The sequence below is a fragment of the Pleurodeles waltl genome, chromosome 11 (genome assembly GCF_031143425.1).
Source record: "Pleurodeles waltl isolate 20211129_DDA chromosome 11, aPleWal1.hap1.20221129, whole genome shotgun sequence".
Classification (NCBI taxonomy): Eukaryota; Metazoa; Chordata; class Amphibia; order Caudata; family Salamandridae; genus Pleurodeles; species Pleurodeles waltl.
Window position 1 is genome coordinate 625,407,460 of NC_090450.1, and position 27,618 is coordinate 625,435,077.

The following is a 27,618-nucleotide window of genomic DNA, read 5'->3' on the forward strand; positions in this document are numbered from 1 at the left end:
TGCATAAAAAGAGACACTCACCTTCAGGAAGCCATGCTTGTCCGGAGCTGCCATGGAACCAGAATTACACGTCATCCCGCTGCTCCTGCTTGCATTAAGACAACAAAATCTTCAAGGACAACAGCAACCGTAAGTACTCACACTTACCTGTAACAGCTGTATAATTTCAATGTATGTACACTCATACAATATACCATGGGGAAGGTGGTGGAAGGGCGACAACGACATGCTATTACACAATGGCATGCACATTCACATACAGACACACACACATACACAGTACACACACCTCGGCCAACACACACATCAAAACCGCACACTTACGCACAGAAACACAGCACGGGCCCGGTTACACACAATAACACACAATGCGGCACAACACCACCACAACCATACCATTGCCAATATGTTGGCAAGCACTCACTGTAGACACTATCCAGTTACAAATCACACTTTCAACATAGCCTACTACCAACAGGCAACAAACACACAAAACCACACAACTTATCAATCTCCAAACCAATCACACACAGCACATCGTAACTATCATAGCATACACTAAACGCACACGCACACTGTCAAAACACACCGAGCCATGGAACACAGCAACAAACACATGTCAACACAAACACCACTCAATAACATGACAACAAAATGTGTCGAACAAAAAAATGCCCATCACACCACACACGCTATCACTGTGGGACAAAAGCACAACACCCAACGTCACATACTGCATCAAACAATGCAGGCAGCACAAGCACCACACACACACAAACACTGACATACAACCAATGTCAGCCAGGAACAACTTTACACTAGGAAAAGAATTGCAGGACAAAGATGTAACCTCAAAACCACCAACAGGTTGGTAATGATATATTAATTAATGAGTAATGTAAAACTTAAAGGTCGTAGGCCAGTCCATAGTGAAAAGACACTGTGCACACAATGCACATATGGGTGCCCCGAACTTGACTCTTGACTGACATTTAACCTCCACAGGTATGGGCATCAAGGGGGCAGGCAGGCACCTTAGTGATTATCGGGTGGTGGCGGAAGAAGTTTAGGCTTAGGTTTGGGAGGGGGGCCTTTGGGATGTGGCTTGGGAGGGGGGTTTAGGTTTAGGCTTAGGATAGGATAGGCTTTTCTTGGAAGGGATAGACTTCTTGGCAGGGGAAGGGGCATGTTCACCTGCAGAGGGGGCAGGTGAGGCCTTGGAGTTGCAAGTGACAGACTTGGGGACGGAAGCAAAACTTTAGAGGTCTCACAGGAAAGGGGAAAAGGGAAATCTACAACAGGAAGCCTTTTTTGACACATAGTAACATTGCTAGCAAAAAGGTTTGGGTGTGGAGGGAGAGGGAGTGGTTGTAAGAGGTATTGGTGTGGATGTCCTGGGTGCATGTTTATGCAGGTTATGTTTGTGGGTGCTGGATGTCTGTTGTGTGGGTGGGTGAGTGAGGGTGTTTGTGTCTTGGAATGAGGGGGTGGAGGTGCTGGGAGATGGTGTGGTGGGTGGGTGACTGTTGGGATGGTGACCGCATATATGGTGGATGTGCTGCATGTAGGAGTGTCAGTGGTTGTGGTGTCTGCGGGTGTGGTGACTGGAGTGGATGCCTGGGGGTCTGCTGTGGTGCTGTCTATGGGTAGGATAAGTATAGTGGCTGGATCTGTGAATGTTGGTGTTGTGTGTATCAGGTGTGCTGTCTGTGATGGTGGGGGTGTCAAGCCAAGTTGGGACAGTTGATGTGTGTGCATCTGAATGGTGGTGGTTTGTTTTGTGGTGCTTATGTTTGTCTGAGCTACCCTTGGATCCAGAGGTGGATGCATGGCTGCATATTTGTGTGCTTTGACTGGGTTTGGGATTGGGAAGAGGAAGGTTTGGGGGTGATGGTAGACAAAAGGTGACTGGCTGCCATTAAAGTGGAGGCCAGAGCCTGAAAGGGGCTGTGTAGGACGGTCAGTGCACTGTGAATGCCCTCCAGAAATGCAATTTGCATTATATAGGGATGGCCACCCGTAAAGTAAAAACTTGCAGCTGTGTACATCAGAGCAATCTGAGATGTAGCCGAGCCACCATAAAAATGTTCACTCATTACCTTGACAAAGCACACACAGTGGAGGGTTACCGATGGGTTATCTTTGAACACTACAAAGAGATTATTAGCGAATCCTTCCTGCTCGAAAGAGACCAACGTTAGGTCTTTAAACTATGCACAGACCAATGAGGCCTCAATGAGACTGTCCCAGCTACTGCAACACTAATACCTATGTACCCCTACAACTGTAATGCAAAATAACCAGCAATGCCATATTTCCCTGACGATGATATCAATATACTGTACATTACCATCCCCTTACATACAAAAGATCAGTAGTCTCAGGCCGCAAAAACCTTAAGTTGTATAAAGTGCAGCCCCCACTTCCCTTTTTTCCACCCTGGTTTTCCAGCTTTTGTGCCGAAACAGGCTTGTGAGTAACACCTAATCTAGGGGTCCTCGCACTCATACACCGGCCCACTGGAGACCGCAATCTTGGAAAATGAGCGGTCTAGTGCCACACGCAGCAGCAGGTTGAGATGCATCAGCTGCAGTGAGTTTATAAATTTCACTCCCACATGAGTCATGGTGTTTCAGACCCCTGGAAGGTGAGCAATAGGCACAAGGCGGGAGTCTCGCTTTGAAGAAGCAGGTCCTTTTACCACTCTTTACAATGTGCCACAGAAGCGGCCATTTGGTAAGTCTAATATTCAATGTATATTTTCATTGTGTGACTCCAAGCACACACCCCTCACGGAGGATCTATGATATGAGAGTGTAGACACTAAAATGTAGGTCACCCATGCACCACATGTGTGTTTTAGAGGTGCTTCACAAGTTTATGTGTGTTTATATGTTTTTCTAAATTTAGTATGTCCTGTATTTGCCTTTTTTGAGATTCACGAGTGCCTTTTCCCACAAGTGGGTGGAGTTTGCAAAAAAGTGACACCAAACCCACAAGCAATACAAATAGCAGCCCTACACATATGATGGCCATGATAACCTTTGCTCTTTCGTTTCCACAGGTATCTCAGAAGGACATCAGTTCTATTGGGTATTATTTCACTTTAGTTAGGTGTTCCACACCATACCACAGAGCATTCAGTGTTATTGTCTTTACTGGTGGTAGTCAATCAAGGAGTCATATTAGGGAGTCCACCTTGGTCCTGAAGAGGAGTCTAGGGGTTTGACTCTGAAACATGTGGACTGACCAGGAGGTAAGGTAGTATACCCCACCTCTGACGCCCCTTTTTAACCATACTGCCCCTGTGAGACATATGAAATTAGTAATATTACCCAGAGGCAGGTATTTTTAACTCACTTAAGACCCCACCACTCCTCTCCCTTTTAAAGTTCACATTGATGAAACTACAACAGTGCTCCCACGTATTCCGTCAGTTGTAGCACGCCCCGTATTCCAGCGGAACAGGAGGAAACCCAATGATGAAGTATGCCACAAAGGGGTAACCCTGGGGGGTGAGGGTTTTCCCACACAAATAAAAAAATACTCCTCTTGTTCACCCTGTGAAATCTCTTTGGGCTGGACCTTTTTGTAATGCTATTTAGCATGCCCATAACACATTGGAAGAGGGCATTGACGTGTAGCCACTTACCATCCAAAGAACATGTACATGGTACTAATATTCTGTGCTCTCATATCAGTGATATGGGTTGCAGTAGGAGTCTAGTTCTACCACCATGGTTTAGCACATGCAGAATGTCTGTTCTGAGTAAACATCACACGTGCCAATGCTTATTCCTCACTTTCTAGTGAGGACACCTAACAGGTATGAGTAAGTGCAGCAAGTGTGGCATGTGAAATGTTGGATTGAGATCACAGCCCCACAATAAGTTGACACTTATTGGAAGCCTCAGGAATATTAGGCATCTGCTCATCTTGTCAGACTCAATGTTGCACATAGAGATGGATCAAGGGGCATCTGAATTGGCTGAGGGCAAAGACCAGGACTACTTACCATCAGGATATTGGGAGTATGGGTTTGTAGGTGGCAGGGAAGAACCAGAAGGGTAATAAGAGCAGTATAGTGGTACACATATGACACAGTCACATGTCCATCAGCAATTGCTACTTTCCAGAAGGGATGACATAGGTGAGTAATGTGTCCCTACACACAACACAATATGCACACCTATGTACCAATGTTGAGGAGTCCACATATAGTTTTTCCTAGGATACATTTTACCTTTTGCAGTTACCACATTGCCACAGCTTAGAGCCTTTCACATCATACACTAACCTTGCAGAGGAATGTAAAAGAGTTTAGTCAGTACTTACCCCCTTGTGGCTGCTGTACAGCCCTCAAACACCCATTCAACTCAGGGTAGGCCACTGCCAATATGTGGGCCATTAGGGGGGTCAAGGTCTGACGGGCACCCCTTTGTCCTTGGGAGGACATCCCCAGCTGAGCCTCAGCGGTCTTATGGGCCCAGCAGTTTCACGTCCTCCCACCGCTTTTGAAAGTAAGTATCTGCAGGCTGTGGACACACAGGATCCATACTTTCTTGGTGATGGCAAGCCAGATGCCCTTTTTTTGATGGGCATTGCCATGCATGGATGACACAAACAAGAGGAGAAAGTCATGTAGACATGCTCCATCCCAAAACAAGTAGGCTGAGCAACCATGTTAGTGCAAGTTGCCAAACATACCATTCCTCACACTTCAAACTCTTTTGCAAGTCACCCTCTGCAGTCTGGCCATGTGTTAAGTGGAGTCAGGCATACAACATTCATACCCAATACCAGGTTTTGGCTAGAAACACAGGTCCAGACCACAAGTATGTCCTTAAAATAGTGCATCTTCACAACTGTTTGTCACACCCACATAGATCTGAATACTGTAATGTACATATGTGGATCAGGGTACAATCATCACACACTACCTACTGTGTTACAGGGGTAACAGTCTTTCTATGCACATGTGCACAAAACCATCTACCCACACATGATAGCTCAATCCTTCATTCGTGTACATTTCATCTACCTCATCATACACTCAACCATTCACCCATTGGTATTGCATTGATCTCACTTGCTTCTCTGGTGCACCATATAGCTGTTCATACAGGGGTAGGACCTCCTTCACAAGCGTATCTAGCTGATTGCTCCCAGAGGCAGTACACAGCAGCTCAGGTTGTGGAGGTCTTGCTGGCAGCAGTGTCAGGAGTCAAGTGAGGGATTGTGCTTAAGAAGGCAGTCGAATCTGGCCATGGCTATAAATCTGCCATGTACAGGGCCGACACCGCAGGTGGACATCACCATTGGCCCAAGTCCGCCAAAGGCAGCAATATGTTCCAATGAGAATGTCCACCAAAGTACAGTCGGTCAGGCACCTGTCATTTTAGGGCTCAAATATGCATGATGTAGCATTGAAAGTTGCATCATTTACTGAAACCTCATATCTATGACAATGTGTGAAGTGCAAGCTCACTATTTCCAAGTATTAATGTGCATGTCGTTAGTAGAGGAAGTGAAATTTGGAATTTGTGTTTATGTGCATTTAACAGTGTTGTTGCCATACTAATGACAATCTGAAAATGGTATAGGTGCATATAATATGTGTTGCATGTCTACAGGGTTGATGAAACTTTCATTGTCTGTGACATCTATCACCTTGTAGAGTACATGTAAGGGTTAAGGGGATTAGAATACGATACACTTTCATATTTTGGCTTGCTATGTGCTGAATACCACTTATTCACTGTTTCATGTGACATGGTTCAGATATATGTGTGATGTTGTTGTGGTCATACTTATGATGTATGAATTGAGTCATTCACATACATTCTGGTGTTGTCCCACAAAGGTACTCTGGCCTGAGGAGAGCAGGCAACCTCCAGTGTACCATGGAGGTGCAACATGTAATCCAAATATATCGCCTGGATAGGCATACAATGATGGATCGCTCTCATCAGTTGGAGCCAGATCTGATGCCTGCCATTCACAATCCCAATTGCATACCTCCCATCATTCATGTCATGTCAGTACTGCACTTCCTGGCCACTGGGTCCTTTCAAATAGAGTGGCACTAACTGCAGGGATGTCTCAGCCCATGTTTAGTCAGGTTTTGAAGGCTGTACTGTCTGCATTGTTGAAATACCTGGACAGCTACATCGTATTTCCCCAACGTGAGGATTTGGCCCACATGAAGGCAGATTTCTATGCTTTGGGACACATTCCACATGTTATTTGAGCCATAGATGGCACCCATGTAGCCTTGATCCCCCAAGTGCAAATGAACAGGTATAGAGGAACTGGAAAAACTTCCAATCCAAGTTTGTGCAAGGTATCCAGAAACAGTCCATGATTCCTTAATCATGTGGAACAGCAATATCCACTGCTGATGGCACGACTATACACAGAGAGGGCCCGGCTGGTTGGTAAGTCATGTATGCCATGTGCATCTGTACCTTTTTTCCTGCTACAATACATGTGGATGTCCAAGATTAAAGTTCAGATCGGTGAAACTATATCTTACAGGGGACTTGGCTACCCAAACCATCCTTGGTTATTGACACCAGTGAGGTACTCAACCATGCCAGGGGAAGTCCGCTTCAGTGAGGCCCACAGAAGGACAAGGTGTGTACTGAGTAGACTTTTGGGCTCCTGAAGGTAAGATTTCACTGCATAGACAAATCTGGAGGAGCCCTCCTCTACTTACCTTACAAGGTATGTCAAATAATTGTTGCCTGCTACATGCTCCACAACCTTGCCCTGAGGTACCATTCATCCCAGATGAGGGGGAGCCAGCAGATCCTGTGGGTGGAAATGCAGATATGCCAAGTGAGGATGAGCATGATGAGGATGAAGCTGGAGACATTAGGGCAGATGTCATCAATCAGTACTTCGATGTCATCAATCAGTACTTCGGCTGACTCAAGGTAGGTGATGTGATGTTACAAATGAGATTCCATGGGGTATTGTTGAGGTAGTTCATGCCATGTAATGTTCTTTTTACCACCATCAGTGTTGTCTTAAGTGGCTCCAAAGTTCATGGCTCAGATATGCATGCCTAATGTTCCTTCAAGTTGTGTACAGAACAGTTATGTACTTAGGGGGTTATTACAACTTTGGAGGAGGTGTTAATCCATCCCAAAAGTGACGGTAAAGTGACAGATATACCACCAGCCGTATCACGAGTCCATTATATCCTATGGAACTCGTAATACGGCTGTTGGTATATCCGGCACATTTGGTACGGAATAACCCCCTAAGTCTATTGTTCAGAAAATGCACACTCAAAGTCACTTTTGTAGTTATGAATAGAAATTTGTGATGTTTGTGCTCCACCCTGGCACATACCTTATCTTTATTGATCACCGATTTGCAGATTGGCTGTTTGGCTCATCCTCATTTGGCATTGTCATACAGTGTCACAGGCAGATAGGATTTGCAGAAAGACATGAGCAGTGGACATGGATTAGACCAGTTACTGTTTTGCATCAGATTCGTGGTGTGTGAATTCTATGCTCAGACTATCAGGACAGTGGTTTGGAAGTGTCCTTTCCCACAAAATAGACCTGTGTTGTGATGGGGGTGGCTCACATGGCGGCATGTGTGTGTCCATTTGTGTCTAACACATGTTATGATGTAATATCCAGACACTCTACCATCATTATGGTTTGTGTTGTATGTGACCTAACTTGTGCATAGCTGTCAGTGTGTTTTCTAATTGCAAACAAATGTGCATGTGTCTGAAGACAGACGTAGGTGAGTGCAAGCCTACAGATACCTGATATGGTAAGTGGAATGTTCCATGACTAGGGAGATTAGTACTTACCTCTGTCTGTTTCATGGAGTATGATCATTTAGGAGGATGATGTATGGTTATGTGATAAGGCTTTAACTGATGATACAATGAAACAATCTGTCTGCCTCCTGGGGTGGTGATAGACTGCCATATCCCTAACTGCTGTATTGTGTAGGTTGGTAGTGAATGACACCTAAGCTGAAACACTGAAGTCCACAGCATGACTTCACAATGTGCTTATTGCCATGCTCCAAATAAATATGTTGAGATGCACAATACAGGTGACTTGATTAATGTGTATGTTACAATCCCAATGCAATATGTATCCTGATTGTCCAGTACAGATGTGATGACCATAACAGAGGTATAACATTGGAGAGGAACATTTTGGTACGATAGTTGTTAAATATGCCAGTTGTATATGGTTAACACATCACACTTACACCATATCTGTGAGTAAGTGGTATTTATTGGGGAGGGAACAACAAAATGAGTGACTTGAAACAGACATGAAATAAAGTTAACAGTGAAGGGTTCTGTCATGGTGGATGAAATCCTCAGAGTAGCAGCTACACCATTTCACAAGTCCAGTGTCCTTGTACCATGAATGAAATGGAATTAGGTATTGGAACAGTCAACATGTTGTATCAATCACACACAAGGGGAACTAATCAGGAGAGGTTCAGTCTTGGAATCTGCTTCTCCTGGATGTCTGGGAGGATGTCTACATTGGCAGGGTGTTCTACAGAGGGTGGGGTGTCTGAGGCATTCCCTTCCCCTGGCAGGGCCTCAATTCCAGGAGCAGCCACAGATGTTGAGGGGCCCAATCTAACATGGCTTGTAGAAGAGGCCTGATGGCATGTGCCAAAGCAACTCAGGGTAGTGTTGATGTCACTCAGCACCCCATCAATGGAAGCCAGGATGGCATTTTGGGCCTGCCGCTGGTGCCTGGATGCTATGGAATGTAGCCTCTCCCTTATTTCGTTCCACCTCTTCCTGATGTCCTCCCTTGTGCGTGGGTAGCTGCCTACTGCATTCACCCGATTGATTTTCCTTTGCACAACTCCATTTTCTTGGCTATTGATATTTGCTGGACATGTGCTCAGAATAGATATAGCTCTACCTTGACAATTTCTTCCACTATGACCCTCAACTCATCATCAGTGAAACGTGGGTGTTTTTGTGGGGACATGGTAGTGGTGGTAGAGACAGTGAGGTAGACAATCAGGGGATGAATAATGTTTGTGATGAGATGTGGGTGCTGTGATGTGAGTGGGTGACAGTTGTTGTTTATTGTGTGGTTTTGTAAATTGTGTGTTGTGTATGTTGTGCAAATTCAGGATGTGTGCTGAGTGTAATGTGTAGGTTTGCCTATATTTTTTGCTAGTTTTTTTTATTTTTGACTACTCTTTGGCTGTGAGCGTGTTCTGGTTGCAAAGGATTGTGGGTTGTGTAGGGGTGTGTTTTATAGTGCAGTGTGAAGGTGTGTCGGTTGTGTGAATGTTTGTCAGGTGTGGGGTGTTCAAACTATCCAATGAGGTGTAATGTTCTGACTGATGTGACTTCAGACAGTCGTGGTTCACATTGCCAATGGTTTTCTGCAATGGAAGAACTGCTCTTATGATTTGTGGATCATAATTAGATCCGTTGATTTTTGTCGGGCTGGTGGTCGAACCACCTTTTTTCCGTCAACCAGTGTCTGTCCGTTTCGGAAATGTGGCTGTTTTTTGGCAGGCTGAGCTGTGTAACTCTTAATACGGCAGTCGGATGACCACCAAAATGGCAGTCTTTCGGCAGCCACCACCGCAGCGGTCCTACCGTCAGACTGTCAAACTCATAATGAGGCCCAATGTGTTTAACTCAATTTATAGGAAATGTTACTTAAGACAGAGAGGATGCCAAGGCGTAGGAGTCCCATGTCATACTTACTGATAGGCAGTATATTTGAATAGTATTTGGTCTGGAGAAGCACAAACTGAAGATTCCAAATGTAATAGAGTGGTTGGGTTTGGCTTCATTAATTAGAATTTATTTATTCCCAACTGATTCCTTTTAGCAACATTAGGATTATGAAAAACTGGGTGGGGGGGATAACATTCTAACCTAAAGCTTGCAGTTTGCTTGTATCTCTATGATGACAGGGCATAGCTCCCTGTGCTACATCAGGATTGTAATGCATGAGCTCCATGTAACAAAAGGCTCTCTGTACCAAACGCAGTAACCCACTGAGCTATCTGCATAAAATGCAGCTCTGTGATCTGTATGGAACAAGTCAATAGTCAAAACACCTTTTTTTTTAAGGAGGGTTATAAATCACTAAAATTATCTTGGCATTTTTATTGTTGTCCGAAAATTCCTGGACACCCCCAAGCTCATGTCCCAGGTGGTGGCACCACTCGCACCCTCCTAAAGCTGGCCCTGGCCTAGGTATTATCTTTCAACAAAAAAATGACATAATTTAAGTTCATTCAATAGATTGCAGGTGATAAATGATGCCTAGTCCTCAACTGTGATTTCACATTTCCCAAAAAGATGTGCCTGTTATTTATGTTGCAACCAAGCACTGCGCATCTCACATTGTTCTTCATTTAATGTTACAGTGACTTTAGCGTTGTGAGGGATTTTGTCATGGTTTTCATGTTGAATGCACATAATTTGTGTTGATTAATGCTCTCTAAAAAGTTTTGATGATTCTCTCATCTAGATTATAATTGGAATGAGACGGTTCGCCTCGTTGGAGGGCGTTCGAAATGTGAAGGGCACGTGGAGTTCCTTAAAGAAGACAATTGGGGATTTCTGTGCTCTAATGCTCTGCCACCAAGGAAAGCCCATGTTCTTTGCAAACAGGCAGGTGACATTCTGATTTTGTAACCTTTTAAATTGTGTTCCTTTAATTAAGCCTTCCCTCTCATTGACACCTTTATTCAGCCATGCTACATTGCTAATTTTACCATTTCTACAGAAACTTGCTTTTCAGGAGAAACTCTGCATCCTCTGTTCAGGAATGGGAGTTTTGTGAATACTGATTCAGTACCTTTTTCTGATTGGTGGGTGGACTGTCAGGTATTGATGTTGTCTGATCTTGGTTGCATGGCTCTATCTATTTAAATAAGAGTATGAACATGTAGAGTGCTCCTGCACTAGTAGGCTTCTTGGCACCATCTGATGGCTTGAGGACCACCTTATATGTGAGAATAAATAACTTTGGCTGTGCTATTATACGCTCCAGGAGTGATGTAAAATGTAACCAACAGTTAATGAAATGTGTGCCCTAATGTATTTATATTAATTGGTGCTTAGAATTCATATTAATCAAGGTGCACTCAAAAATAGTAATGGAGAAATTGTTTATGCATGTTTTGGTAATTACATGAATCAATTGAAATTGAGTACATGCATGCATTTATATTCAATGTATTTCAATTATAGTCAAATGTTATATAATTACAGTTATTTGCCACTTATTGTATTATAATCTTAAAAAAGGTCCATCGGAACCAAAGAAACTAGAAAATGGGCCAGGATGGTAGCAGAGTAGGAGGGTTAGGATCCCCATGTAAGGATTACATGAACCTTTTATTCTACTAGTCCCCAAAGCCCAGTCCCTAGTCCCCATGTCCACACTTTGGAGGATCGTCAGGGTTTTAGAGATTTGAGAGAGAGTCCTATTAGCAGTGAAGGAGTGAGTATCAATACAGTCACAAATTGCAGTGGTTCATGTTTAGCTTGCGGTATTTATGAATTTGGTTGGTGTTTTGTGGAGATGTTTTGAGTGTTGAGGGTTGTGGGAGTGTGGTGTTTAGCAAAAAGAAGTTGAAGTTGTTATTGGGTCCGATGTGACCTAAGATCCCAGGATACTATTAAAAGGTGTAGAAGGCACCATAATGTGATTGTCTGCTAAGTTTGGTGGTGCTTGTCATGAGACATTGTCAACTGCACAATTATGATAGGAACTTTATTTTTGTATGAATGTGAGGTGGTTGGTGTAGTGGATCTTAGTGTGCAGGCTAAGCCTATACTATTCTGGATAATACCCCGCAGGTCAAGGTTTCATTCAAAGTGTTTGATGACTGGACACTGTTGATTCTTTAGTGGAGCAGACAAAGGTTACTGTATTGTATTTTGCGAAATGTGTCTGATGTTGAGGAGAGTGAGTGCGTGCAGATTGTGAAGGAGGTTAAGTCGATGGAAGAAGCAAGATTTGACGTCACAGTGTGCCATACTGGTATAGGTCCATTAGTGTGATGCCTTATAGCTATTGGTTGTAAATGTCATAAGGGGAATTGTTAATACTGAACAAGAGATTGTGAATACGGTGTTGCTTCCTTATCCAAAACATAGTTTTACTGTGATTATCAATACTTGCTTGGGAAAAATGAAATGTTTTAAGGTTATACCAGACTTCTTTAGAGGAGTAATGCTTATACCTAGTAAGGAGAGAGAGAAGAGGTGCCTCCGAAGATAGGCCTGGTCATTATATGGCGATAAATGTAAGGCTCCAAACATGTATTTAGTTTGGTCAATGGCACAAGATCATAGAAAGCAAAGGTGCATTGAGGTTTCCACAATATGGCACATTCAATTTGAGAATTATTGAAAATCTAAGGAGAGTGTTAAATGAGATGAAACAACTCCGTACACCTGCACAGTATAAAGCACTTAATGATAAGGAAGGTGCTGCTCTTGTTAGAGAGAAAGAGAAATATCAAGGTGAAGGCGGAGGGGCAATGAACACCTTTGCTGATGCTAGATGGGATGCTGAAATGAAAAGATGGAGGACTGATATGATAAAGGGAGTTAGAGTGTATCCAACTTTGATGAGAAAACCATGTGTGAGAGAGAGAAGGAAATGAGATAGGAAACAAAAAGAGGGAACGTGAAAGTAACCAGATGATATGATTGCAGTCAGTGACAGTGATTCAGGAGACAGCCTTTTAGATGTGCTTTTATCAGAACCTCCATCCAACAAATGTCCATTTTGAACCAAGGGTAGAGGGTTCAGGAATTTTTGGACTAACTGATTCTGCCCAAAACGCCGTTGATGCTCTTACTGCCCCAGTTACTATTGGTCCTATGTTCCCTATGTACAAGCCTGAGGGTCCATGAAAGATGACTTATAATTTGGTTGTCCCAAGTGGATCAGATAAAGTTATAGCGAGTCATGGTGCGAGTTAATTTATTCCTTTATTTCCAACTCACGAGTTCTCCATGTGCGGCGAGTGCAGATTCGACTTTGAATCTTTCAGGTTGTGGTTCCCTAGGTGCATACTAGAGAATGCTGACTTCTGGAACACCTGTATGGGAGCCACCTTTAACTTCTAGTAATGGTGCCCATGAAGATAGAAATATGACTAAATTCCTTATAGTAACACAGAGTCTTAATACCAAGGAAATTAATGAGTGGTTGAAATCTTTTAAAGCGAACACTCTTTCAAGAGAAAGTGTGAGTACGGAGGTGAGTCAGAGAACAATTCAGTCACCGGAGAGAGGGAACTTGATAGATGTGGCAAAATTAAAATTAGACAAGGTGGTTAGCGGGAACCTTGAAATGTCTTGTTTAGATACTTGTCATGAAAATTAACTTGTGTTCATGAGTATGGATGTTACTAGACGCGCAGGACAAGTTTATGACAAATTAACAAAGTTAGCTCAGAGGTATGAGGTAGATTTGAATAGGCCCAGAGTTTTACAGAAGAGATATTGTGCATGTTTCAATGAGGAGGATATAACCTGTTTGATCACTTCAGGGGTGAAAATACAAATTAAAGAATTGATTCAAAATATTCAGAAATAGAATGATTTAGATAAATGGGAAGCTTGATGGGCAAGAAAGAAATATCCAACCGCTTCCTTTAGAGGGAGACTTGAGTGCAACAGATTACCCGTCTAGAGAAGTGCCTGGTGAAGGTTATGCACATGTGTCTGGGAGTATAAGGGATCTTGTATCATTCACTAATGACTTCCCAAAACTGAGAGAAAAGCCAGTGGACTGGTAGAAGCAAGTTGAAAGGTTTGTGACATTTTTTGTCAAGGTTTGTGAAAGGAATGAGACCGGAGATTAGCATGATAATTCAGTAACATTTGATTTGTTGGCAGAACATATCAGTTGATTAGATCTTGATGTATGCAAAGTATTGTAGTTATGAAATTAAAAAGGAGCAGAAGAAGCTGAAGAAGTCAGTGATTGCCCAGATGAAGACTGCTCAGAGAAGTAGCTGAGTCCAGCCATTTGTAGGGAATGTTGGGACTATGCAAGGAGTGTATCAACAGGGACCAAATCTAATGCAGGGTAGAGGTCGAGGAGTTCCAGTTGTTCGAGCACAGGGATGGATGTTAATAGTTTGAAGAAGGCAACCCCTTGTCATTTTTGCAACAAGCTGGGGCATTGGAATTGGGAATGTTGTCATAATCCAGCCAATCAGCTAAAGAATACAGGATTTGTATCATCTAATTATAACACCCCCATAAAATGCAAAATGTTCAGAGAGGGCAGAATTACAGTGTGCCACAAGCTCAAGTAATGCTGGCTCCACAACCCTGATGCCACAGCAAAATGCTAATGGTCCTAGACTGAATTCAATCTAAGTCCCAAATATAAACGCAAATGTTTTACAAGACAATAATCCCTTTTAACAGTTTCCCATCTTTGAGACAGTCGAGAAATATGGCTCTGATCAGTCAGCATGATGGTGCCTGAGAGGGGAGAAAGATTGAGTACTTTGCACAGTTTTGGAATTAGAGAAGAGGGATCCATTTGTTGATGGTGAAGTGAATGGCCAGCACGTGTCATTTTTGGTTGACACTGGTGCTACCTGTAATACTTTAAGAAAAGTAGAAATTTCAAATCTACCCCTCTCTGGAAAAATGGTCCAAGTTGTAGGAGTGGTGAATGACAACCCAGGAAACAGCCAAGTGCCTATGAAAAGAATCATCAATTTGTGATGTGTGATTCCAGCCCAGTGAAACTTCTAGAAATGGATCTTCTTTACAAGTTGAACTGTGTCATCCTTTATATGCCAGCAAGCATACGGATGCAGTCTCATGATAAGGACGCCACCTTTAAATTGGCAAACGATGGATCTTACAGCTCTGTTATAAATTTATGATTTATCGCTAGATCTTAAAGACACAGTTAAGCATGAAGTTTGGGGCTTCAGGAAAGGACATTGAACTTATAAAGGTTGCTAAGCCTGTTTAAATCAGAGAAAAGCAACATCCTGAATACCCTAAAACCCCCCAGTGCAATTTGACACCTGAAACAAATGCTGGGATAACTCAAGTGATCAAGTCCAAAATTCAACAACGATTCTTTGAGGAAATTATGGTAAATTCTTGCAATTCACCCATTACGGGCTTACAGGAGCCAAATGGTAAGTACTGAATTGTGCAGGACCTGTGAAGGGTGAGCAATATTGTTGTTCCTTGTTGTCCCATGGTACCAAATCTAGCTGTGATATTGTTTCAAATTCCATGTGAGGCTGAGTGGTTCACTGTAATTTGTGCCAAGCCTTCTTTTCAATACTTTTGCATGAGAACAGTCAGTTCATCTTCGCATTTCAGTTTGGGAAATCGTGTTGTGGCATGTTGCTGAGTCCCACAGGGGTATACTGAGAGCCCATCCATTCTCAACCATATTTGTAAGACAAATTTGGAGTACCCGGTCATGCCTTGCAATTCAGCCTTAATACAGTACTTATTGGTGGGGTTGAATACTGAAGAAGCTTGCAAAAGAGATAATATTGCACTGTTGAACCACTTGGCTGAGAATGGACATAAAGGACCTCATTATGAACACAGCTGTAAACACCACACTGCCGGCAGTGGCGGTAACAACCGCCACCAGACGTGTGGTCTGAACTGCCAAATAATGAACCAACCGTAACACAGGCATCTTGAAAACCACTCACTGCCAGCAGAGGAGTGCTGACATCGATGGCAGAGCCCGCCCACAGGCTGACGGAAAGGCCCTACCCGCCCATCAAATAATGAAGCACTAGACCGCTGTTAGTTCCGGGGCGGGAACCACCTCCACGCAAAGCCAGGCAGAAACGAACCAAATATAAGGAAACACTCACCGGAGGCTCACACAACATACCGAAGCAGACATGGCGGGAGAGTTGCAGATCATGCCAGCCCTGCTCTTTGCCATATACCTCCACGACCGAAGATGACGACGGTAAGTACCGCAACCTACTAAACAAGGGAAGAAAGGGCACAGTAATATACCCACCCACTCCACCCATTCTGCAACGCTCCCAGAACCCTTCACAGCAGCACAAACCATACACCCCACAGCAAGAGGTGCTTACCCGACACAAGGCAAATCCATCCTGCCCAAAGTACATACACCCCCAAACAATGAAACGAGAAACCACGGATCCAGAGTGTGCCTCAAACAACACAGGACACACATTAACCTTTATTGTGCTCAATGAGCAACAGAAGTGCATAGAAGGCCAATGGCCAGTTCTTAGTAAAAGAAGTCAGAAGGGCCACAATGACCCCAACTTGACTCCCACAAGTGCAACAGTACTCCACTTCATAGGGGCAACAATGGGGCATCCAGGCACCTCAAGGAACTGGGGCAGGGGGAGGAGGGGGTGGGGTAGGAATTTACGACTGGGAGGGGGGCTTAGATTTCCGTTTGTAAGGTGGAGGGGGCTTAGGTTTTGTCACAGCAGCTGATGGAGCTGATTTGGCCTGGGGTGCGGCATCCATCCTGTGGCCTCCCCCCGGGGCCACTGATGCCCTCCCACTGGGCCTAGCCCCCTGTGCCTGTGTCCCCTGCACAGGTCTGGCGGTACCACTTGTACTGGGGCCATTTTCTTCCTGCCTGTTTGTAGGGCGTGACTGTGGCCTCTGTCCATGTGTTCCACCAGTCTGTGGCCTGGATACACAGGTGTGGGAACAGTTGCCCTGGGCTGATGTTAATGGCTGGGTGGTAGGGGTGTCAGTGGTATCCTGGGTGGGGCTGCTGGATGGTGACAATCCAGGACTGTGTGAGGGGCAAGGGTGATCGTCAATGTCCAGGGTTCCATCCCCAGTGTCCTGGGAGGTGCCTCTGTCTCCCTGTGGGGCACTGCCACTCCTTGTCCTGTCCGTCAGAGTTGCATGGGTGGTGGTGCCTGTTGGGGGGAATGGACATGTCTGTTATAATTTCATGATCGGATCGGGTGCACAGGACTGGGCAGTGTTGTGCAGGTTTTCACACTTTGGGGCCATGCAGGATGCTTTCGTGAGGTTAGCATTGCTTTTTGCTTAGGATGTCGAGGTGCATTGTGGGTGCTGTAGGCCATTGTGATTCCTTGCAGGGGTGTGTGGCTGTGCACAGGGGGAGGGATGTGGGCCAGTTAGTGGGTTTGTGGGCATGCAGGGGGACTGGATGGGGTGATTGTGGCCTGGGTGGAGTTGTGGTCCTGGTGGTAGTTGGAGGGGTGAGGTGGTGCATGCATTCCAGGTGTGATGGATATGGGGTAATTGTAGATGACTTACCCTAGTCCATTCCTCCAGTGAGTCCAGTGAGTCCCTCATGGCGCAGGATGTCCAGTACCTTTTCCTCCCAGTCAGTGTAGTTGGGTGGTGTTGGTGGAGGTCCTCCCCCAGTCTTCTGGACTGCAGTGTGGTGCCTGGATGCCATGGACCTGACCTTTCCACGCAGGTCGTTCCATCGCTTGCGGATGTCATCCCTGGTGTGTGGATGGTGACCCACTGCATTGACCTTGTTGACTATTGTCTGCCATAGCTCCATTTTCCTGGCGATGGGTGTGTACTGGACCTGTGCCCCAAATAATTGTGGCTCCACCTTTAGGATCTCATCCACCATGGTCCTCAGCTCCCTTTCTGTGAAGCGTGGGTGTTTGGGGGGGTGCCATGGTGAGTGTTGTGAATGGTGTCTTGTGTGGATCTAGGTAAGGGTGCTCTTGTGTGGTTGGGTGTATGTATCGTGTATTGTGGATTCGGTGTCTGCTTTTCTGGGGTTCTCTGTATTAGTTGGCCTAATTTTGTTGCAAAGGATTGTGGGGTGTGTCTGTGAATGTTTTATAGTGTTATGGATGTGTGACAGGGGTATGGGTTTCAAACTTGCCAATGCATGCATTTCTTGCTGTCGGGTCCACTTGCCACCCGTGGCAGTCTGTACCGCCAGTGGTTGTTCGGCTTCCACTGACCGCAGTGGTGGTTTATACTTCATTATTTGGAGGGCAGGTGTTTGTGTGCTCGGTGGTGGCAGGGTTGGAGGTCCAGCATTTCTGTTGACAAGGTCCTGGCGGTGACTGGTGGCAGGGAGATTTTTGTTGGTTTCAGATTTTTTCATCATATGATGGGTTTCTGTTTACCGCCAATGGCGGTCTTCTGTTCGCCGTCGCCACAGCGGTTGACGGTTTTTACTGCTGTGTTCATAATGAGGGCCAAAGTATCCCCAGGATAGCTGCAGTATCACCAGAAAGAGTTTCAGTATCTTAGACATCACATTGAGAAAGGGGAAAGAAAATGCCACAAGAAAGAATGAATCTGCCAACCAAACAGAGAGAAATCAGGTCATTTTGGGAATAGTGGACTACTGTGGCCAGTGGATACCCAACTTTTCCATAGTGGCAAAGCCTATACAGAGTCCGGTACCCTGGGTTAAGGATTGCTTAATTGCCTTCCTAGAGATGAAAGAATGTATCTGTCGTGCCACAGAAGCACTGGGAATGTCTGACTACAGTAAGCCACTTTTACTTTCCTCCAGCGAGAGGGAGTGCTCTGCTCTCTCAGTGCTTACACACATGCATGGAAATGCTAGAAGGTATTTGACTTATTTTTCTGGTACCCTTGATCCGGTTGACTTCCATGGTGCCTGGTTGCCTTAAAGTGGTGGCAGCTATCAGTGCCAGCATAGAGAGGTGTGAGAAATAACCTTATTGGTCACCTGTTAGCTGTGTGTGTTCCACATTCTGTGGAGTTATTGTTGACAAGTAATAGAAACCAGCAAATGACAAGTAGCTGCCTTACCAAGTATAAGCAGATTATTCTTGCAGCGGAAAACATGACTGTCAAGCGATGCAGTGTTCTAAATCCTGCCACCTTGTTCTCTGTACCTGATCATGAAAATGATGAGTGTGAAGTGGATCATGATTGTCTCGATGTTATTGAACTTTGCACCAAACCAAGACCAGATATACGAGATGAGCCACTACCTGAGTCTAATGTTGTGTTATACCTTGATGGCTCATATTTATGGAGAAAGTTTGAGATCTGCTTATTCCATCTGCCAAATTTTAGGTGTTGTTGAAGCTTCTGGCTGAAGGAATATTCTCTGCACAAGAGGCCGCTTTGATTGCTCTTAAAAGGGTTTGCTGTGTTTCTGACCAGCTGAAAGTGACCAAATTTACTGACAGTACGGCTTTGGTGTTGTTCATGACTTCAGACAATCGTGGTCCCAAAGGGGGGTCATTACATCTTTCGGATCCCTAACCCAGAATGGTGAAGCGCTACAGTTATCTGAATAGGTTGCAGTAGTCAGGTGCCCTGCACACCATAGTGGGAATGATCATGTGACATTAAGTAATGATTATGCTGATGAGGTCACAAAGTAGTGTGCTCACAAAGTCCGTACCTTTAGTGGAGAGTATACTAAGTAGGGGATGGACCAGACCAATTACAACCTTGTGTTAGTCCCTGCAGAAACATGGGAAGAGGCAAAGAGGCTTCATGAAAAAGTGTCAGTGGAAAATCAGCAGAGTTGCGTCAGAGCAGGCTGTGTGAAAAGAGATGATGACATTTGAGTTTCAATGGATGGAAGGCCAGTGATGTTAAAGAGTTTGTTACCCCCAATTGCGAGGCATTTTCACGGTCTAGCTCATGTTGGTAGAGACATCATGGTGAGGTTGTTTAGGCAAACATGGCTTAATCCCAAGTACAGGTTGATGGCTGAGGTGTTGTGTCATATCTGGGTTGTGTGCCAGCAGGACAATGTTGGAATGAAGACTGCAGTAAAACTGAGTCGCATAGGAAGGTCAGGAGCACCTTTTAACAGGATGCAGTTGGACTTTATCAAGATGCCTCTGTGTAATGGGCTGAGATATGCCCTGGTGATTGTATGCATCTCACTGTAGAAAAACTGTTCTTGAGAGAGCTTAAACCCAGGTTCGGCTTTCCAGCGTCTCTGGAATTAGATCACAGAACTGATTTTATTAATGAGGTCCTGAGACTGTTCTATGCATCATTGCAAGTGGAACAGAGACTATACTGCAACTGTAGACTTGAGGCTTTGGTTCTTGTTGAACGGGTGAATGGGACATTGAAATCTGGACTGGCAAGATATGTGCTTCGACATCTCTGAAATGCCCTGATGCTTTGCCTCTTGTGTTGATGATTCTTCACAATGTACCTGATCAGAAGACAGGACTGTCCCCCATGAGATCATCATGAATAAGGCCATGAGATTGCCAGCTATCCCTGTGAATGTACTTGTGAACATTACAGATAATACTGTTCTTGACTAATGTAAAGAGCTAGCTGACATGATGAGTTCTGTCTCATCATCAAGAACAGTGCCATGACCTCAGTCCCAGTGACTGGGTCTTGGTGAAGAAACACGTAAGAAAGATATGTTTGGAACCTTATTGACACGGACCATATCAAGTCATCCTGGTAACAACGACTACTGTGAAGTGTGGCAGTCTCTCTAATAGGATTCATGCTTCTCATACTAGCAGAGTCGAGTGTCCCCTTGATATGAAAGCACCTGTTTCAGGGGTATTAGTGGTGCAAAGAGACGGCAGGAGCAGGTTAATCACGCTGTTGGGGATGAAACAGAGCCGGAAACAGAACATGGCCATTCCGAGGGGGCAAACCACAGTCAAAGCTGAAACAATTTAATCCTGTCCTGTGGTGGTGAACAAGTCAAATTCAGATTCAGTCCCTGATGAAGGACCTTGTGCTATGAGAAAGCGAGTGAAAGCTGGAGACTAATGGCCCAGAAAGAAACAGAGAGAGAAATTGAGTTTACCTAAAACATGTGTGCCTCAAACAATCCCTGAGAACATTGAGACCTCTCATCAAAGTGAAAGTGAGAATAGAAGATTGGCACTAAAGAGATCAAACAGAACAAGAGTGGCCTGTCGGAGGTACTCCTCACCTGAATGGACATACTTTGCTGCAGATGGAGAGAGAACGTTTTTGGATAGCTCTGCTGATTCAACTGAACCTCCTTGACCTAAACATTGTGTTAGAATTCTATTTTGAGGTGCCTGTGCTGTTGGAAAGATCAGAGTATTACATTCTGAATGTCACTATCAGTGACTTTGAACTTAGCAGTCTTTGCATTGACTTTGTTAGGCAATTAAAAAGAATACCAAGTGTAAGAAGGAAAGAGGGTTGCCCTTGGGAAGAACAAGGAGTATGACCATGGATGTCTCATAAAGACCTTGTAAAAATGTATCAACTGTTCATCATCTGGACTGTGTTTTGCCACTTTGCACAGGTGAAACTGAGGGAGTATACACCGCTGCTGCTGCATTCCACTTTGAAAGATCTGATATAAGAGAAATCATGAAAGCTAATAAGAATAGTAGATGTAGGTATGTGTTGGGTGCAGTATTGCTTATCTTCCTTGTAGTATTAGTAGTATTATTAATAGGAGCATTTCCCCCTACACCCTCTGTAGAAAAAGAATTACTTCATACTGTTCCCCCACAAACACTAAGGTGATCACTATGAACATTGTGTGAAACACCGCACCGCCGGCGGTGGCGGTAACAACCACCAACAGCCTGGCGGCCCGGACCGCCAAATAATGAAGCACATGAGAAACAAGTAGCTGTCCATCCATTTGTAGTCCTGATGACGACGGAGGAGGCCACCCACAGGACGGCGAAAAGGCCCTACCCGCCCACCAAGTAATGAAACACCACACCACCATCAGTTCCTGGGCAGGAACCACCACCAGGCAAAGCGTAGTGGAAATGAACAATATAAAAGGAAACACTCACCGGAGGTACACAGAACACGCCAACGCAGACATCGAGCGTGAGTTTGAAATAATGCTAGTGCTTGTCCTTGTCATATTGCTCCAGGACAATGACAGACAACGAAGATGGCGACGGTAAGTAACGCAGCCTAGTACACATAACAAAACTAATTGGCCAGTCCCTCGTTAAGTCCCTAAAGGGACAATATAGCCCAAACTTGACTCCCACGTTTGCAAAGGGTACTCCACTGAAAAGAGGCATCAATGGGGCATCCAGGCACCTCAGGGAACAGGGGCAGGGGGTGGCAGGGGTGGGGACTTAAGTCTGGAAGGGGGAGTCTTGGGCTTAGGTTTGGGAGGTGGAGGGGGTTGGGCTTGCCCTTGGAAGGAGGGGGAGTGAGCCTTGACCGGGGGTGGCAGAGGGACCTGGGCCAACACGTGGCTTCTTCCATGAAGCATGGGAATTGGAAGGGCGGACTGGGGCAGACTTAGACGAGGAAGGAGTGGACTGGACAAGGACAAGGGAACGTCTAGAGACAAGGCGGGATGGGCCAGTGGGTTCAAACAGGTCAACATGGGATAGGAAAAGCTTCTTAGGTGCAGTTGGAGGGCATTTGGAGGCAGGCCTGGGAGTGGAGGTTGTGGGAGTGCTCTTACCAGGTGTAGGTGTGCCGGATGTGGAAGCAGGTGCCTGTATAGTATGCTTATGTGTGGTGGATGTGTGTGGTTTGAATGTGTGCGAATGTTTGAGTGTTTTGGGAGGAGGGGGGTGGACACAGTGGGAGAAGAGAAGTTGCCAGTGTAGGTGAATGTTGTCTGGGTGTCTGTAGGTCTGGTGAGTGTGCTGCAAGTGTCTGTAAATGTAGTAGTGGTGAGTGCAGGAGTGGTGTCAGGGGTGCATGTCTGGATGTCAGATGTTGTGGTGACTGCATGAATGGGGCAGCAGCAGTGACTGAAGGTGCAGTGTGTGTGGTGTGTATGGTGAGGTGACAGACAGGGTGGTGGGGGAGGTTGACAAACTGGGGGAAGTGGATGTTGTTGTGTGTGCTTTGTTATTTTAGGTGTGTACCTGCCTGTGGCGGGAAGTGTGGTGGTTGTATTTCTCTGTGTGCTTCTTGTGTGTTGATCTGTGTGCATGGCTGTCTGAATGTGTGCTTGGGATGGCTGAAGGGAGTGGGGTGCTGGAAGGGGTAGAGGTGGTGGGATGGAAAGACCAAGGACACTGGCTGCCGTCAAAGAGGAGGCCAGAGCCTGAAAAGATCTCTGTAGGCCTGACATGGCACCATGAATGCCTTCCAGGTATGCATTGCATTGCTGCATCTGGAATGCTTGCCCCTGGATGGCATTCACAATGGTTGTCTGCCTTACAGAGAAGGTTCTCAGGAGGTCAATAGCCTCCTCCGAGATGGGAGCAGGGCTCAGTGGGGCAGGGGATGAGGTGCTTGGGGCAAAGGAGACACCCACCCTCCTGGGTGAGCGGACATGGGCAACTGGGTGGGGAGCAACTGAGAGGGCGGTGATGGTATGGGGTGGCGGAAGATGACAAAGAATGGGTGGGCCCAGTGGGGTCCGCCATCACCAGGGAGCTCACATCGGAGGAGGTATCAGAGTCACTACCTCTAGTTGTAGTTGCCTCCCCCATGGTACTCCCCTCACCCTCCAACCCACTGGTCCCCTTGGCGTCGATGGACTCTGCCTCCTTGGAACTGTGGGCTGCTGCATCCCCACTCACCGGTGCCTCAGCTCTCTTACCATTTGATGCTATTGTGCACAGGGGCACAAGAGCACAGGGGTGGGGAAACAAAACAAGAAAGAAGTATGTCAAATCCTGCATATATGTACGTTTTGGGTCACACACACCCACCCAGGTCAGGCACGTATCCTCAGCAGAAACATCATACATTATGAATGTGCCCCTGACTAGTGGGCATGACCCCAGAATACACCACATAACCCTCATTAAACATGACCCTGATACACTGTGTGAAGTACACCCATGAGAGACCATGCCCAGCCAGTGCCCTTACAAGTCCATAAGGCCACAATGAATACCAGATGACAAAAAGGGGACCCCTCATAGGCCTATAGAGCCTGCCATAACTAGCTATTACACCTTCCCAAGGACTTGGAGGGGGGCAGGATGGCAGGGACACACCTGTCTGAGTGTCTGGCAGTACAATGCATACATCCCACAGCACACAAATACACCCATCAAAGTGGTATCACAACATTGTTGGTACTCACCCCCTTGCGGCTGCTATGCTGCCTTCAAGTGCCCATCCAAATCCGGATAGGCCACCGCCAGAATGTGGGCCATTACGGGGGTCAGGGTCCGACAGGCACCCCTTCCTCGTTGGGAGGACTTCCCCAGCTGGGCCTCTCCGGTCTTCCTGGCCCAGCGCTTCAGGTCCTCCCACCGCTTCCTGCCGTGTGCTCCGCCGGTTGTAGACCCCCAGGGTCTGCACTTCCTTGACGATGGCTTGCCACAGTCCTTTCTTTTTATTGGCGCTGACCTACATGGGACACACAGAGCAAAGAAACAGACGTCAGTGTGGGTGCCCAGTATACAAATAACAAGCAGTTCTATATTGAACGGCCAATGTTGACATGCATTTGAACAAATTACAGGCAGAACATGCCAGACAACCTACGGCTGGGCAGTCACACTTCGAACACATATGCATACAGGCATCCGCCACAATCACACATATCTAATGATGACAGATGGCAACTCACCTGCTCCTCTGGTGGCCCATACAACTTCGCATACAGGGGTAGGACCCTGTCCACCAGCTTCTCCAGCTCCTCTGCGGTAAAGGCCGGGGCTCGTTACCCTGTGACACTCGCCATCTCAGGGACCAGAGTCAGGACACAGCAACACACTCAGTGGAGTACTACCCTTCATGTGATTCAGAGTCAAGTGCCAAGGGTCTGACAAAATGGCAGTAGATACCGTGGCTGTGTCCACCGTCACAACCAGCGGGGATAATGATTGGCCAAGGTTCCCCATTGACAACTATGTAATCCGATGATCAGGTGCACGGCAGTGAACACCGCCTTCCACCCTGATGACTAACACCAGCGGAATGAAGTCACTTCCACTCTATCATACCTGGATGGCAGGAGGCTGCCATTTTGCTTCCACCATGTCTCCATAGCCTGGCAGCTGGACTCAGCCATGGCCCCATTCTCTCTCTCCTTCATTGCTTGACGACAAGATTCTATGATCCCCACATGTACCCATGGTTGGAAGTGTGTCCACATTGTGTTGCCATTCGGACAGAGAAATCTCAGCACACATTTGCTTGATGGTGTACCTCATTCCTTCCATTTGTGTGTGTTACTTATGTGATGCATTTTGAAAAGTACAGTGACGTTATGTGATGCATGTGTATGTTGACACTCAAAATGTGTTCTTTCCTCCCCCATAGGTACAGACCCATGTGGCGAGGGAGGGCCCCATCTGTTTACAGACCCATTATCGCCTACCAACTCAATAGAGCTACAATCAATGACCTCTGTGAATTAATGGATTCTGTTCTGAAGCCGGGCAATCGGAATGCCATCCCTACAACTGTGCAAGTGCTATCTGTGCTCCATTTTTGGGTCACGGGCTAATTTCAGGTGACAGTGGGCATGGCTGCAGGGGTCTCACAGCCAATGTTCTGCCTCATCCTATTCAAATTCCTGGATGCCTTTGTTTAACACTTGCAAACTTATGTCTAGTTTCCCCAAAGGGCTGAACTCACCTTCATCAAATCCGGTTTCTATGCCTTCGCTAATATCCCCCATGTGATAGGTGCCATTGATGGAACCCACATAGCTCTCATTCCCCCAAGACTGAATTAACAGGTGGATATGAATCATCAGAACTATCACTCCCTGAATGTACAATTGGTGTGTACTGCTGATCAGTACATATCACATGTCAATGCCAGGATCCCTGGATCAGTCCATGATTCTTTTGTCCTGAGAAACAGCAGTGTGCCACACATGATGGGACAACTACAAGGGGACAGAGCTTGGCTCATAGGTGAGTGTGTATGACACTGGATCATTTACATAACTTACAGCCAGCCTGTATGCAAGTAAAGGCAGTTTTTTCAAGTCCTCTTTTGCCTACTTTTGCAGGTGATTCTGGCTACCCACACTTGCAGTGCCTCCTGACACCTGTGAGAAATCCCAGGACAGATGCAGAGAGGAATTATAATAAGGCCCGTGGTTATACTAGGAGGGTGACAGCGCACTATAGGTCTCCTGAAGGCAAGGTTTTGTTGTCTTCGTCTCTCTGGGGGAATACCTGTGCTATGTCCCTGACAAGGTGTGTAAGATAGTGGTGGCCGGCTGCATGCCGCACAACTTGGCTGTGAGGAAAGCTATCCCCCTTCTGGAAGAGGAGGGTGCTGTCCAACCAGCCCTGCAAACCCAGAGAGGGGATAAAAGTGATGGTGAGGAAGTAGAGGGGAAATATCTCAACTCCAGGACCCAGCTAATCCGGCTATACTTCCAGTGAATCTAAGGTACTGTTCAATGATGCTGATATCTTCACTGCATAGTTACAGTCTGTTTCATTTAAGAAGTACTGTGGTGTCTTTTGTCAATGACAATGCTAAATCATGACTGAAGCAGCATGTGCCAGCGAACCCAATATTAGGTACAGAGTGACATACTTCAGACACTACATTTAGTTGTATCCCCTCCTGCAATAAAAGTGTGAATATGATAGTAACTGGCTAATGCATTCAATTCACAATTGATCTCACATATTGATGAAGGACATACGATTTGAGTGCATAGGTGTATTTATTCAATGGCAAAATATACATAGGTTTTGGGACCATGAAAGAGAGTGGGCACATGGTGAAAAACTTACTCAGGTACATATGCTCAGCTGTTGGTTGCACTGGGGTATAGTCCATGTGGACATTGGAAGATGGTGTGATGGCAGTGGCAACATCAAAAAGGTAGCTTTGTGGCACACAAGGAAGACAGTTCAGGGCAGAGTCACTTCCTGGTGCTGGGCTTGGTATTAGCTGGTGTTTCAGTGGGGTATCTGGGTCTGAGGGCACATTTGTGAAGGTGCAGCTGGGCTGCAGGGGTAGGGGTGTGCTGGTTTCCTGTGAGTCCTCTGGCAGTGCTACCAGTCCAGTTGATGGTGCATATGTAGATGGCAGGGCAGTGTCCTGGCTAGTGGTAGGGCTTGCAGGTGGGTGGAGGACTCAGGCTGGCTATGGTACTGGTGTTGCAGCACCCCTGCAATGTAGGCTATGGTGGCATTGAGCTGATTCCATTGCTCCATGGCCTCCTGGTGGTGTGCTATCTGTAGCCTCTGATTCTGCTCCAGGGTGGCCAGGATCTGGCCCATCCTGTCATGGGTATGGTGGTATGCTCCCAGGACCTCAGATCACCTTCTGGTCTGCTGCACCCCACCTTGGACAACCCCCATGGGCCACTGATGCCCTACCACAGGCCCTAGCCCCCTGTGCCTGTGTCCCCTGCACGGGTCTGGAAGTCCCACTGGCAGTTGGCCCTTCATCATTCTGCCTGTTTGGTGGGTGGAGACTCTGGCCTCTGTACATGTGGACAGCCAGTCCATGGCCGGGAGACACTGTTGTGGGGTCGTTTGCCAGAGCTGATTATGGTGGCTGTGTGGTAGGGGTGTCAGTGGTGTCCTTGGTGGGGCTTCTGGACGGTGACAGTCCAGGACTGTGGGATTGGCCAGGGTTTTCCTCTGTGTCCAGACATCCCTATGCACTCACCTGAGTGGGGCATCCGTCTTCAGGTGGAGGGCTGCCACTCCTTGACGTCTCCGTCCGAATTGCATGGGTGGTGGTGCCTGTGCGTGGGAGAATAGACATGT

At 46.1% G+C, this 27,618-nt stretch overlaps 1 protein-coding gene across 1 annotated transcript in view; it reads left to right on the forward strand.

The window, feature by feature from the left end:
* Positions 1-27,618, forward strand: part of LOC138265937 (CD5 antigen-like) — a 643,904-nt gene that overhangs the window by 475,521 nt on the left and 140,765 nt on the right. The window contains exon 5 of the mRNA XM_069214135.1: positions 10,512-10,654. Within this exon, the coding sequence (XP_069070236.1) occupies positions 10,512-10,654 (143 nt within the window). The remainder of the gene's footprint in view (positions 1-10,511; positions 10,655-27,618) is intronic.